Below are 16,109 nucleotides of genomic sequence, written 5' to 3'. Positions count from 1 at the left end.
TATAAGCCTAAGCTCGACATCCAAGATTATATAGTTAACAGAAGGGAGACAGTTCATCTAATGTTAATTTAACGTGTAATAGCTGAGTCTAAGTACTCAGAAAACTTCTGGGTTTACACAGACATATAGATTTGTTATAAACACGTCTTTGGGCAGTGACTGCAGAAAGCTAAAGATCTGTAGCTTTGAAAGACATGTTTAAGCAGGTGAAATTAAAAGTAGATGACATCCTACCTGCAATATTTAAGCTATACTCTGTCGTTAAGCAGTGCAGATTTACCTGCATGTTTATCTGATCAGACCTTACATTGGACCTTGTTCATTATCTTCCATCCTAATATCCCAATTCAGAGCTTGGTCTGCTTTCTCAGTAGTCCTCTCTCTGTGCCTGTGCTTTCTCTTCTTTTGCAGGCTCCACGCTTTGATATAAGGATGAGAGGACGAGGTTGTTGCCAGAGAAATGTCCCTTGGCATTTAACTCTTTATATGTGCAAATATCTAAAAAGCCTTAAACCCCAAACAAATCAATTGTTTGCATTACCAATTTTATGAACAGCCAAGAGGTCTGACATGAATTGTTTTATTGTGAGTTTTATTGTAAACATACTATGTGGAAAAAGTGCATTCTTCACAGCCCTCTCCCTTACCACCCAAAAAGCTCGAATAGGGAAAGTATGGTTTTACTATGTTTTAGATAAGAATGAATTTTATGAAGGCTGTTTACTTTGACAAGTTCTAGGGGTTTTTTTTGTTTGTTTTGTTTTGGTTTGGTTTTTTTCTCCTGCTGGGAGTTTTACCTGTGGTCTTTTCTCTGTTGAAAACCAGAGCTTTGGCTGATTTCATGAAAGTATGGATCCTAACTATTCTCTCATATCGTATTGAAATGACTCATTGATCTAACCAGTTGATTAATAACTCATTCTGCTGTCTCTGAGACTATACTTCTTAAACATGGAGAAAATAAAAGTTTAATCCAGATTAAATAAAGCCTGTAAGGACTTTGTAGTTTGTTTCTTCTGACCATAGCACAGCAATCTGTCTCTGAGACGATAACATCAGTGAATGTTTTTATGTGTTTCTTAGTCTTTTAGTGAAATTATTTCTTCAGAAGCGATTTGGATGTGCAGTGAACTAGAGGGGAAAATAATTAGGTTGAATTTGTGGAAGAAGTGGGAAGCAGCCACAGGTCATGGTCTGTAACATGAGATGCTGTAGGATGAAAGAGTAAGCCTCGACACCCAGGCCAAGCCTGGCTACACTGAGAATAAATGGCATGTTTCGAAGCATGTAGTAGTAACTGGTGTTAGAAAAGGTATTATGCTGAAGGGTTTGCTGTTCTTTTAATCAAAATAGATGTAGACACCTTTCAAACATACAAAAACTGGTTGAACACTTTTATTGTGGTTTAAAACTAAACAAGAACTAGGATACTTGATATGCTAGAGTCTTTTTGTATGTTTAGTGATTTATTTTTTTAACTATTTTTTTTCCTAACCTTCTGTATGGTTCGTTTTTGCCATGAACTTTTATGGTGGAAAGCACCCCTTCTTACAGAAATTTCAATGTGTGTTTTAGTAATTAAGGTTTCATTTTATACTAAACATCCCTATGAAACTATTATGTGCAAAAAATATAAAATCATACATGAGATTTTTACATTTGTCTTCCTTTGGCAGGATATCATTGACAGGCTTATAATTTTGAATTCAGAAGCTAAAATTCATTCCTTATTCAATTATGAACAATCACATATCTTTGGTCTGAGGTAAGATGCTCATTTTATATTCTCTGGTCACATTAACTAAATAGGATATAACATGCTTGGATGTGTTGCTTCTGATAAGATTACGTTATTTGGTTTTTATTATGCGTGAAGGTGAAATTCCTCTTTTTTTTTAACATAAGAAGATTAAATGAAATATGGCCTACAAAATGAGAATAGCAATGAATCTAATCTTATTACCTGTAAATGGATATGTTGTAATATGATGAGCAGTGATAGAAATTGCATGTTATTTTGCCTAGTTGATTGAAAAGAGCATGTCGCAGATCCATTATAGTGCATAAAAGAAAAATTGTACCAAAATACTAAAAGAAACAAAGTATTTTTTTAGCATGTTTATATCAGTTATATATTTATATAGTCTCTTTGTACTTAATTTTTTTTTTATGTGTTGGTCTAATTATCACCTTAATGAAAGTCCATCAAGAATACCAAATTCAACAGCAGTTAGGTCGAAAAATATCAGATGCTTAACAGATCTGAAAATGTATACAATTAATTAGAAATTAATTAGAAAGAGCAAAAGTTCTACATTTCTCTTTGCTACTATGTAGAAATAAAATAATTAAATATTTATGATAACTGCAACACTGAAAAAACGAACAGTTGTGTGACTGGATGATTTTAGTGAAACATCTGTCTAGAAACATTTCTTTCTGTTAAACTTAATACCAGTAGTACAGCCAAACTGACATTCTTTAATCATTCACAGATTTACACAGCAATATACGTTGTTATTTGGTCAGGTTTCATTGTATGAGCGGCTCACCCAGAGTTGAACTTCAGATCTGTTTAGCTTATAGGTTATACTCTGAGGTCCTGTAACTCACTTTTATAATTCAAAGGAGTTGCAAATTTGTTTACTTGAACGTTAAGCAACTTCTGCAATTTAGAACTACGTTTTTCTTTGTGTGTATACTGTGCTTCAGTGACTTAAAATTATTTTGGTTACTAGCCATGTAACTATACAGGAAACTTAAAATATATAGGTATTTCTACAGTCTGTTTAATCCAAAAAGCACAGGTTTATCTATTTGTTTTTAACGTTAATATTGCATTTTCTGCTGGATGATTGTTTTCATTTTGAATAAATATGAATTCTGAACTACTATTTTCAAGGACAGTTCTGCGGAGGCTCAGCTGTCAGCTTTCCTTTTCAAGCTTGCCCGCTCTGCAAAGCAGTACGCATGCAGTAGAAATCAAAAGGAAAACACAGAGAAGCTAGCTATGGTTTTGCATAGCCAATATCTCTCAGTCTGTAAAGACTCCTCCCTAGAGTGCATTCGTATCGACTAGGTCCTGTGTGATCAAGGTAAAATACTCAGTTTCACAGCGAGCTACAGCCTAGTGTGAATCTGGAGGGTTTTTTTGTAATTCTCAACTTGGAAGTATCTTGGCCTAGGATTCTTCTTCAGTAGTTTCACAGATGCTGATCTGGTGTGCCTTTAATTGCAGCTATTGCGTACTTCTAGGATGAGATTTATTCACTTGAAAGTCCTTTGCAACTCATTTTTTAAAAAAAAGATTATTGTTATGATTACTAGGAAACTTTAGGCAAGAAATTGGAGATAAGAATAGGAAAATGGAAATATAAGCAGTTTCTAGCTTGTGTATAGAAAGATTTTTAAACTGTCAGTTCAACTTTCAAATTCGAAGCAGATTTATACTTATTCAGAAGTAGGAAGTCTCTCAATCAGCCAATATTGGTTGATAAAAGAACACTACAGTCTGGATCAGCCGCTCTTCTATACAGCCTGAAAATCTGGATGCGCAGGAACTGAGGCAAAAATTCTCAGTAGTCTTTCTATTTTAGAAGATTCTGAATTTAAATTGCTGCCAGAGCACAAATCCTATAGAAAGGGAATTCACAGCAGTAGTCAGTCATAAATTTTTAACATATTAAATACAGAGAATTCTCTTAATATAATTGTCAGCTTTATTTCTCTGATACAGGTGTACTTATTGATCTTATAAGTTTTTGAATGTGAAAAATATCAGTTTTCATAAAGGTGTGGCATTGGAGATGCTAACCTCATTCCTTTCAAGGCCAAGCTCTTTGGATCTCTGTGACTTATATTATTAATAACAAAGGAACTAAGTAAACAGCAGTTACATACATCTTCTTTCAGACTGATGAATTATATGGCATCAAGGCAACTTGTCTAATATTTCAGTACAGTGAATACATCCATGAGTTGTGAGTTTTTACAGCCTGCCAAGAAAATATATGCATATTATATATATTTTCAAAGCCTCTGCCTAAAGCATTATTCAGGCATTTACATATTGCTATTCTGTCTATTCAGAAGCTGAGTTTTCTTTGAATGTCAGTGACGCTGTGTCATTAGCTGGATTAAAGTGTGGCAAAATACCAAATTTTTACCTTCAATAACCAACTCCTCATAGCTAAAAAGTATCAAAACTCCAAAATAAATTCAAAGAAACTCAGAGGTGGCTTATGTGAAAAACAGAAGGAGAAACAGGGGTACTGGGAGTAGGCATAGACTGTGGGTAGTAGGAGGGGATCAGAGTTAGTCTACAGGCAGCTTTGCAAAAATTCCCCTTGTTTAACCAAATAAAGACTTTTATAACATTTTATAACATATGCTGTTCCTGGAAAAATGTGGGGATTTTGTTTGTTTGTTTTTTGTGCATATATGACAATATGGCAGTAATAGGCATCTGAATACTTTAAAGAGGGAAAAAACTTCCCTCCCTTCCTTCCTCCCTATACATGAGCCACTATCAATTTTTTTTTTCTTCTGTTTTTCCCTCCATTGGCTTATTCTGGCCATAACTCAACAAAACTCTTAAATATTGTGAGATCAAAAGATCTTTCGTATGTACATTCCAAATCAGAAGAACCTTTGTCAGTCCCACACTTGTGCACTGAAACACCTCATGCTAGTGGGTGTCCAGCAACAAGGACAGCAGTCTGTTCTAAAGTTTGGCTTTCTGCAGGAAAATACCTGTAAACTCTATGAGTAAAATACTTTTCCTTCAGATATGGAAATTGGGACTGTTTAACTTTAGAGACATGATATACTTGCTTAGCAAGATAACCTATTTTGTAGAATCATAATTTGAACTGTATTTTAGGCCTGTGTAAGGTAACGTTGAAGGAGTACTTATGGTAGTGCTCTGTGTGAATCTTCTAAATGCATTTATGCTTCTGTGGAATTATAGAAAAATGTAAATACTAGTCTAAGTCATATGTTCATCAATATTAGCCTCAGGATTGCAGAGCTGCAGAGCCTGCGACAGCTAAAAAAGGAATGTTGGCTTGCTATTTTCAGATTTGAATAGTAAATATTTTGACATTGTTAAGTCACATTATTTTGTCATATAAAATATCATGGTGAATATGTTTTTTCTTAGAATACTCATTTTCTTACTTACTGAAGGGTGCAGAAGATGATAAAAATGCACTGTATATATTTCTGTTGGCCTACAAACTAGTAAGAGAAAGATTTACGAAAGAATTTAAATGGCTTATACAATATTGACATCAAAATCAATCAGCGGCCTGAAATTTACCTCAAAGCAGTATTAGTCAAAATTTCACTCCAGTGAAATCCAGATGAATAAATTAAATCCTACAGAAGTTGGGAGATGAAGAAACTGAAGGCAAGAGACAGCTTTGTGGGTTTAGGAAATACAGATAATAAACACCCATGCATTCTTTTCCATTATGTTTTCATCTGCATTGTAAACACACCCTCTTATATATAATTGCATTTTAATAATGAGGTAGCTTCAGCATATGAAATAGTTTGTTCCCTTAATTGTACTTACATTATGTGTATTGTTAATTAAGAGAATGTGTGATTTTAATGATTGCAACACAATGGAAGGAGCATTAATTCTCTTGTTTTCTAAAGGTAGCAGATAGGAATCATGATTGTCCTTTTTCCTTAGGTCAACATGATATTTAGATTTATCCTCTTTTTCCCTTTATTAAAAAGCATTATGAGTAGCAGAAACTTTTTGAAAATGTTAATATATGATTCTTTAAAATCTCCTTCATTCTAAATTGAAGCAAGATTTTTTAAAATTTAAAACTGTTTTGTGGTTGTTTTTTTAAATCAGTTTCCTCTTTACAAAAAGTGTCTCTTTTATTAAGTTGCATGTTCTCTTTTCCATCTACTGTGTAGAGCCAGAAACAAGGCTGTACTTCTTGCTTTTCCCATCTTTGTTTTAAACACACTGTTATGGCCCATAAACACCATTGCATAATGCCACCAATGAATCTTTTTGATTAACATTTGAATGACTGCCTGGTACATTGTGCCACAACATTTATGGTGCTATTGGCTGGATGTACTGAAGAAGCCCTTCTCATCACATCCTTATGTCTTTGTGAATGGAAGAAAGCCGTATTCACGGAGTTCCTCCTCTCGAGAGGAGGGAGTAGGATGGTGAGAGAGGGGAGGAATTGAGCCCGACAGTATTTATTTCTTCCTCCAAATCTACCAGATTTGAATTCTTATGATGGAAGCATGAAAGACTGTGTAGTCTTCCAGTTATTTTCTATCAAACACTTTTCAACTAAATAAGGAGAATTGACTGAGTTAGTAATTAATTTTCTATTATTTTAAATGTGTTTTCTGGTTGGTAAGTGATATATGGTTCTTCAGAAATGAATCTTTTCCCTCCAAATGTTCGTGCTGGGTGTGTGTGAGGGAAAAGACTTCTGCAGTACCGATCACTGGAAAGTGCCTGTGTGCTGTAAAACTCTGACCCCTGTTTAATAATCCAAAGGTAAAAGAGGATGGAGTCTACATTAGTAGTGATGGGGATATGCAACAGGATCATGTTGTCAGGCTTCCATATAATGTAGTTATACAGTTAATTCAGTTTTTTGTTAGTTTATATGTTAGTAGAATTTAGTTAGGTTTATTAATTTAAAACAATTTATAATTAATGAAGTAATAACAGCAGATTCTGTGATAAGATTGTGTCACTTATTTGTTGATTTTTTTATTTTTATTTTATTTTATTTTATTTTTTCTCCTCTTCACTGGGGAACGCTTCACTTCCTGCAATTTAAAATCTGCTTCACTTCTGAGTCCTCTAGGCTGGCAAGTGATGCTCATGAAAAGCATTTTTGTTTAGCTTGGGAAACTTTTACCATTAGCAATCACATCATGTGTGATTTGTAAGTACATTGGGTAACTGAAGTGCTCTAGATGCTTTTTTTGAAAATCTTTTCATGTGGAAAACATCGTAAGGAATACATTGGTCTCCAAGTTTTCTTACTGGGAGAAACATGAGTACCCTGAGGTAGTAGCTTTGAGTGCCCCAGGCACCAGAGGTGTAACAGAGGGTATTGATAAATACTCCATATCTAGAAGATCTCATGTTTTTCAAAACCACTATGAGCATTGCCTTCAGTGGGACTATCAAAAGCTTTGGTCCTTTAGAAAGGCTCCATGCAGAGGCGTGTTCTCTCTGCTCATTACTAATGCCCTTTGTTCTGTCTGCAAGGGCAGCGTGCAAGGCTTTGCATGGCTGAAGCTTCCAAGTGCTCCCTGTGTTCCAATGCTGACTAGGTAGCTTTTGGCTTCTTGTGGTTTTTTTCTGCTAGCCATTCACCTTCATCTGCTTTGTGTGGCACACTTGATAGTAATTGCCACTCGCTGTTTGGATCGGTGATCTCATTGGAGCTCAGGCCATTACTCAAAGCATAATAAAGAATAAATAAAATTGGTAATATAAGGCTCCGATGCTAAATATTTTGAGGATGTCCCCCATCCTGACAACACTGGAATTATTTAATGAAAATTTTGCTTTGGATTTCGCTGTTAGTATACATATTCATTCAGCAAGAAGGAGGTCCTGCTACTGCAAAAAGGTTCCAGTCCTCGGTTTTTTTGTTTGTTTGTTTTTTTGTGGTGTTTTTTTGTTTGTTTTGTTTTGTTTTTCCCCCACTTATGTTTTTAATATTGATTCCTGGGAGAAAAGGAAAGACCTTACTTTGTCCCATAGCTGAGCTCTCTACAAGTGTCATGCTGTATATTGTGCACTGGCCTGAATCAACCATGCCTGTATCTATAGAAGGCGGTAACTGCAAGCCAGAAGAAAACCTGTTACTAAAGACCGGTTTAGTCCACCATTTCGAGGTCACATCACTGGAACACCTTATGAACAGCATAGATGCAAGCATTTCTGGTTTGGTTAGCTGTTGCATGCTGCCTGAACATGTCTGTGTTTGAGATTGCAGTTTATTTTACTTTGGATGTGCCGGTTTCTTTTTTCCCTAGGGTGGCTGGACTTTTGCTTATTGCATGAAACTGCATCTTCTTTTGCTAGGATGATGTACTGTCTGGGATTGAGTTAATTTTCTTCATAGCAGCTCACATGGTGGTGTGTTTTGGATTTATGACTAGAATAGTGTTGATAACATACCTGTGTTTTGGCTATCAATGCAAGCACTGCTTAGCAACAGAGAACATCATATTATTTTGTGTTTTTAGAAGGAACTCACAGAAAAGATACTGAGAAATATGATAATAAGCTATCCTCATAATGGATGTTTTTAGCAACTCAGAGAAATTCATAGGTGGTTTAATTATATTATTTTCAAATGAAAAAATTTAGAGAGGCAGCATAAAATTAACAGGGCTCTTTTAGCAGCTAGAATTATTTAGTAGCTGTTTTATATCCCATGAAGGACCTTATATTCTGCTGTAATTAAAGAAGTCATTATGATTCCACTTACCAAAATCAGTGAGATGATCAGTTTACACAGGTACTCAAATACTAGTTAGCATGCCTTCTTTCGTACTAGAAATTTCTACAGTGAAGTATTACTTGTGAAATTATAGTTGAATGGGTAGAATCCAGGGAACACCCTCCAAGAAAGGCAGGGATGGCATAGGACAGGAAATGCAGAATTCAGAAACAAAATTACTTATTGCTACCATATTTTCACAACTATGATATGTATTTTGATTTTTCTGAATTTCTTTAAAATTACTGTTCTGTGAAAGGTTGCCTTCACGTAACTTATTTTATCTATATTGCAGTTTGTTCCTGAGAATATGGTATATCTTATTACAAGTTTTCATGGAATTATAGAGTTGGAATTGAAAGGGAGATTCAAGATTGTGTAGTCCAACTGCTCTGCTCAAAGTGCATACAACTAGAGAGCATAACTCTCTGTCCAATCTGGTTTATAATGTCCTTAAGGCTGGTGATCCTGCAACATCTCTGGGCAACCTGTTCCACTGTTTCACCACCATTACAGTATCTTGAAATGGAATATCTTGTTTCAATTCATGCCCATTGCCTCTTGTCCTTTCACTGGGTACCACCGAGTCTGGCTCCATCTTCAAACTGTCTTGTCAGTATTTCTACATATTGATAGGATCTCCTTTGATCTTTCTCTAGGCAAAGCAGTCCCAGCTCTCCAAGCTTCTTTCCTTATGTCAAATGGCCCAAGGCTCTTAATCATCTTCATGGCCTTTTGCTGGACCTGCTCCAGTGGATCCATGTCATTACTGGGAAGCCCAGAACTGAACTCAACCATACAAGTGTGACCTCACCAGTACTGCTAAAGGGGGTCACCTCCCTCACATGACGTTCTGGCACTGCTCTTCCTCACAGCCCGGGATGCTGTTGGCCTTCAAGAGCATGTTGCTGTCACCTTTTAAACCTGTTGTCCACCAAGGACCACCAGGTCCTTGTCTGCAAAGCTGCTTTCTAACTGCTCAATCCCCAGCCTCTGCTGTTGCATGGGATTATTCCTTCTTGGGTACTAGACCTCATATCAAAGCATATCTTCCAATTTTCAGCAACATTTAGGTTAGAAATTCTATCTTCTGCTTTAAAAACAGAATTTTAAAATGTATCTCAAAAAGATATGATTTCATTGTATTGTATCTGTCAAGGTTTCATGCCTTTTCATAAGCGTGCGCTCTTTATAGAGAGGGTATTGAACTGAGAGGTCTGATCCAGTTCTTCTGTTCCAAACACAGTTAAATACGAACAAAGAAGAAAAAGTGCACAGCCATATTCAAGCACACTCACAAATATACACACTATAAAATGTGTTTTTTTTAGTTTCATGCTTTAGTCTGTAGATTTATGACTTTGGAAAGTAAAGCAATGGAATATTACTTTTAATCAAATATCTGTACTTCAGTGATGGCATTTTTAAATGGATTTTTTCATGTAGATGAAAATTTCATTTGATTGCCTCAGCAGAGGCTACACATGTTAGATCTTGTATGTTTTGTCATTTATCCTACCACTATCCTTTCTACCTAATTTTATTTGCTTGTAGTTTGTCTTTTTTTGCTCTGCTTTGTGTACCAGATGAGACATTATACACATTCTTAGCCATCAGTCTTCTCTCAAGTGGTTTTTGACTGCTGGAGAAAGGTTCTTTTGCCATTTAGTCATCATACTTAACAGAAGAAATGGTTCATCTTCATAATGGTTTCAGTGCTCTTTTTGTGGATTTTTCTTCTATATAATAATAAAAAAAAATTCATAGTTGAACTGTCATTTCTTCTGTGATTTAGGAAAGTACTGAGAATAAATCAATGTCAGGAAATAGTTAATGTAAAATAAATAAAAGTTGAAGATGTCTGAAACTGAGCAGATCAAGTTATATTAAAAAAGCAACAGACAAAAAAAGAAAAAACATTATCATTTAGACTGTTTAATCCTTGGCCACAGTTGTGTGAATTTGGAGGTGTTAAATTATCGAGAGAATGGCTTGCAAATTTTTGCTATTGTCAGTAGAAGCATATTGAGAATTACATGAAAGAAAATAAGCATTGACTAACAGACTACAAATTTCAAACAATATATATTCTCTAGTTTGTATCAAATCTTATGTGAATACAAAATAAAATGCTGATCAGACTCAATTTATATAGTGGTTTATGACTGTGATAAAACAGAATAAAAATAGCAACAAGAACATTTAGTCATGTTATTTTCCACGAATGGGAAACCTACAGTGATATTATTCTGATGCTATGTTTAAAAAAAAAAAAAAGAAAAAAAATTAATACGATTGGGATTGCCCTACATCAGATTTAAATGAAGTACATTGGATTACTTTCACTCTTAATTTGCCCTGAGGTTATAAAAGAAAATCGTATGTAATGTGCTGTCATGTACCGTTTTGTTTATTAACTTCATTTACCATAGTTTTGTGTTTCTCTGAAATAAAAAAAAAAAAAAAAAAAGAAATTTGCTGGTTTTGTTACATGTTAAATCTTTTATTGCTTTTGAACTGTGTTAAATTTGAAGTGCTTAAAAAAACCTGTTTTCTAAAGGAAAGGTGTATTTTTATCTCCCAAACTTCCCCTCCTTTCGGACAACCTGATTTGGAGTTGCCTTACCAACCTGTTATTGTGTAATTTCTTCACATTTGACATGGAATGTCCTTTTAAGTCTGTGTCACCTTTGTTATTCTGTGATATAAACTCAAAAGCAGACTGAGCTGACCAGTGAATATTTTCTCTGATTCTACAGTGCACATGAAAAATCTGTTGGGAACTGTTCCCTGTGTGCTCAAGGCTGTGCCACTTGAGTGGCTAAAAAGGATGTAAAAGAGTGTTCTGACCCAGTTCTGTCTGGGTATTTTTCAGACACTCCAAGTTTGTTGTTTGTTGTGTTTTGTTTTTCTTTCCATTATGAAATCTCATAAACATGTTTGCCTTTGTCTTATTCTGCATTACTGGGTTCTTGACTGATGTGCCATCATTTCAATGTGTCCTTCTGCAGATTGTTAAATGTGCTGTGCTGTGAGCTCAATACCCTTTTACTCTTGGAGACTCAGTACAAGGTGTCACAAGTTTTACTGACTGCTCAGGAGGAAAATGTCACAGAACCTTCAGAAGGGCCAGGGTAAGAAGTGACTGATGTAAATGTTATTTTAACTATCAAACTTTTCTTCTGAGAACAAATACATGAATACGTTAGTGGCTTTAAACATACAAATGCTCTCACTCACGTTGGCTTCTAATGTGCATAAGTTTACTTAGATGCAGGTTTGTCATCAATCTTAAATTCTGAAAAGTTACAACAATCTTCTTTTTTCTCCCATGTCCACCTCAAAAGTGTAAGAAATAAAAAAGCATTTTTATTTGTATTAATCTTAAATTACCTCTTTAAAAAAGAGTGCAAAATTTGTGGATGTAAATATGCCTTTTTTATTATTTTTTATGTTATGCATACAATATAAAATTAGGGTATTTTTTCAATGGTTATGAATTAAAGACATTATCAGTACTTTGGGGTTTTGTTTTGTTCTTAATTTATTTATAACTTAGTGGACTCTGCAACTTCTGTGACTTTCCTTTTCTGGCTTCTAAAGAAAATTTCACAATGCATCCTTTCAAAATGAAAAGTGAGGTTTTGGGACAGAAGTGGACAGTCATTTAGTCCCAGACATTCTGTCCTTTCTCTTAGCGTATGCGACCAGTACAGATTTTAAATGAAACAGTATGGGTGAAATCTCAACAGATATAGATGATCGTTATATACCATTTGAGGATGAAACCTACTATTTCCTTTCGAAGGAAAAAGTTGTAAGAAAGTTGGTGTATAAAAACTGATTTTTATTCCTTTAAAAAGTTTTGTACCTCGGATGACACAGTGACTTCAGACAGCGTGTTGTCTGTGTGTTAAGTTATGAATAACTTCCAAAGTTTTCTACTTGTTTTTTGGTTTGGTATTTGTTTGTTTTCACAGAGATTTTATAATTGATGCTCTATCAGTGGAGAGGAACCATGTTCTTGTACGGATAAATCTAATTGGAGGACCACAGGAAAGAATTTTGCCTTTGAGAGTACTAGATAAGGTTAGAATATAAAGTTTAACAGTTTCTCTTTCCGTAACTTCCACCTTCATTAATTCAACATTTTTGCTGAAATTTCAGCATGTGGAAAATTAATTAACGTTAAGAAGTCGCAGTTCACCTTTAACTTTATAAAGAGCTAAAGTTTTTAGGAGCGATACACTTAAAAAATATTTTGTTCTCGCTATCTGGGTGTTGGAGTATGCCTAGGTCATATCACTTTCAAATGAAATTTTTATGTTTCATTTTAAACATAAATTTTAAAGTAACATAATTAACATTAAAGTAACATTTAAACATAATTTTAAAGTAACATTTTAATGTTACTTTTTCTACTGTAAAAGTGAAATTTGTATTATTTTTTTTTTACTTTTATATTTTATCTTTTCTTTATTAGCTTTCTTTTCCATGCTTGGGTTTTCATCTGCAGTATCTAATACCTGGAGCTTTCGTCGATGTTCTAACAATACCCTGTTTGTTCAGCAGCCTCTTTAAATTTTCTGCTTCTCACTGGCTGTCGTTCTCGTAAAGATGAAATGCAAATTACGGTCATCACAGCAAAGACAGCTAGATCAATGTATGAAATTGGAACTGCAGGGTTTTAAAAATTTCTAAAAATTATTTAAGAAAAAAAGCATTTTCCCTTTTGCTTGAAAAAAAAAATCTTTAAAATCAAAACTGTCAGTGGTATGTACCAGAAAAAATTCTGGCTCAATGCTTTTTGGATTTTGTATTTTTAAACTTTTTTTTTGAGTTGTGGAATATCTGATTGCAAATTGTAGCATCAAGCATAATTTTGGTGCATAGGCAGTAATTCTGGGAACTTTACCTGTGTGTTAATTGAGCAAATGCTGTTAATGCTTCTCCTAAATTCATTTCTCTCTGGTCCTATTTCTAGGGCAGTGATCCATACATTTGGCCAATGTTTTCATCATTCCCTTTGCCAAAGTGCTATCTTGCAGAAATTCCTAGGGAAGCCGAATTCAGACAAGGTATACATGAAGCATGCAAGCAGCGTACATGTCAAATAAGCATCTCTGTTGATTTTTTTTTTTTTTCTTTTAAACTCTTTTTTCCTTCCTTCCTGCTCCCCATGCCCCATCCACCAGATTATAATCTCATAAAAATTAAGAATTTTTTAATTGTTGGCTGCATTTGTAGCTAAATAAGTTGGTTTGGTTTTGCTTGTCTGGCTCTGTGCAACTGTCAATCTGCGAAGCTCCATTTAGTAATCTAATTCTTATGCAAACTTCAAGATTAACCTTTTGGCTCGTCTCAGGTGGGTGACTCATGAGATATATTTGTATCATCTCTCTGGTAACTGAAGCAAGACAGTGTGGCTAAGCTACAAATTTTTTGTATGCTACTTTGGTGATTCAGATCCCTGTGTTTACAAAGCTTGGTGGTGTGTGAAATAGAGAGCGTTTAGGATAGTTGGTTTCCACACTGAACATCAATTTGGAATGTGGGCTGACTGAAGAATCCTTTGAAGAGCTATCTAGGCAAAGCAGTTTTCATTCATACACAGAAACTCTTCTAAGGTTTTAGTTTCCATAGACAATGTAAAAGAATCTGATTAATGGTTCATAGTAAATAAATCATTCTTTGTATTTGTTCATGTTTACCGTATCCTTGAGATGTATTTATTAGAAAGTATCTGTGAACTTCCTTAGCAGATATAGGTTTTCAGAAGTGATAGCAATTTTACATTAACTGTAGAATACAAATAATCTGTTTATAAATATCTAGCAGAAACTAAAAGAAAGGCTGATTCCCTTCTCTGACAAGAAGAAAGGCCATGCAGTCATATAAGAAGGGAATTTTCCGTATCTTAACTTTGCTAACATTGTTCCATGCTTCCCAAGGCAATTTTCGTAAATCAATAATCCAATCACTGTAAAGTGGGTGCCCACTTGTTTTAAATTTGTCTTCAAGGAGGCAGGCAGTCTTGCTTTTGGACTGGAAAAGCATATTTTATTGTATCCCAGAGAACCTCTCTGTTTTCTTGTTCAGAGCAATTCTGTTGGTCATCATTAACAAGTGGGATAATGGAATAGAGATTGTAGTTGTGACTTTTGTGGATGACAACCAGCTAGGAAACCTAGGGTAAAACTTTTTGACTAACAGTAAATTTGTTGAAGTTTCAAATGTTTGCAGATGTGTTTGAAGTATTGAAATATTTTTATTTGAAAATGATTTTTTTATATTAAAGGCAACTGAAGTGAAAGACTATATAACTGAAAAATAATCAGAACATTTAGTTTCATAGTCAAACAAAATATTTTGTGTTCGTGCTTTGAGGAAAAAAAAAAAGTAAAACACTGAAAGTGTTCATTTTCAGTATTTTAAAAAAAAATCTTCTGTGAAACTGCGAATATCTGATTTGCCAGACTGAAGCTTTCAGGATGTGTAAGTTATTTTGAAAGAAAATATCAGAATAAGTAGATCAAAAATGAAAATAATTAAATTCATAAATTGCTATTTCCAGTGTTTGGGGAAAAAAAAGAACTCAAGAGCATGAGTAGATGAATATCTGAATAGGAATCTTTAGCACTACAGTATGGCAGCAATAGGAGTGCTCTTTCACAAGAGAGTTTAAAATATAGTTAGGAGAAAGATCTGTGAGTTAGGTTTATACAAGACAGAAGATGATCTTTGTCAGTTGGAAGTGGTGAGTCCTTGAGTGGAGTACGTCTGGCATGGGCTCTGCAGTCTGAGGAAAACAGGTACGTTTGAAGGATTCTAGAGCACAGCTACAGATCGTGACTTTGAAATGTGAGATGCAAGTATAGATTGAAATAATTAGAACTGGAGAGAGTCTCTTAGTATGCTAAAAGGAGTTGTAAGGAGAGCAGATTGTTTGTTTTCTGTGTCCCTGTGCAGAAAAAGGAAGAGTTGGCTTACTTGGCAATAAAGATTTGTTACAAATCAAATATAAAAAAAGAAATCTAGTAGGGCTTCACACAGACTTCCAAATGGCAACAGTTCTGCAGCTGTGCAAACACTTGTGCATCGTATGAGTGGGAATGCAGGATGGCTTTGTCACACCTGCCCCCAGGGACTGAAGGCCAGCACGACACTTCTGCAGTTCCCCAGAGCTCTCTGCCTTCAGATTTCATACTGCAGTGCTTCATTGTGTAACTTGTGCAGTATCTTCCCCTCTCTTTGGGGTGTTTCTATTACATGAATAGTTAAGACTGCTAGATTCTTAGCACTGTTAAAGAATGTGCAGTTTCTTTGTCTGAAAAGGCTGTAACTGTAGGTTTTATTGTGTCTGTCCTGACCTCTTATTTACCTCCTTTCTTATTATGCAGGCAACACGAACACTGGAAGAGAAGCTTACCTTTCTTTCTTCTTTGAAAACTGGTCCTGTGTCCATAATTATGATGTCAGCTGTAAAAACATAACTGGAGTTGATTTTTTTTTTTTTAATATACACTGCCATGGTGGTGTTTAAAAGACATATAGATGAGGCTCTTAGGGACACGGTTTTGTGCTTGAGTTAGG

General features: G+C 34.9%; 1 protein-coding gene across 5 annotated transcripts in view; it reads left to right on the top strand.

Annotated features, from left to right (window-relative positions):
* TBC1D32 (TBC1 domain family member 32) overlaps positions 1-16,109 on the top strand; it is a 77,516-nt gene that overhangs the window by 30,557 nt on the left and 30,850 nt on the right. For all 5 annotated transcript variants that reach the window (XM_065630917.1, XM_065630915.1, XM_065630919.1 and 2 more), the window contains 4 exons: positions 1,677-1,765; positions 11,528-11,650; positions 12,497-12,605; positions 13,501-13,594. In XM_065630917.1, the coding sequence (XP_065486989.1) occupies positions 1,677-1,765; positions 11,528-11,650; positions 12,497-12,605; positions 13,501-13,594 (415 nt within the window). The remainder of the gene's footprint in view (positions 1-1,676; positions 1,766-11,527; positions 11,651-12,496; positions 12,606-13,500; positions 13,595-16,109) is intronic.

The sequence above is a fragment of the Caloenas nicobarica genome, chromosome 3, assembly GCF_036013445.1.
Source record: "Caloenas nicobarica isolate bCalNic1 chromosome 3, bCalNic1.hap1, whole genome shotgun sequence".
NCBI lineage: Eukaryota > Metazoa > Chordata > Aves > Columbiformes > Columbidae > Caloenas > Caloenas nicobarica.
The sequence above is the reverse complement of the archived record's forward strand: the minus strand, read 5'-3'. Positions and strand labels throughout refer to the sequence as shown.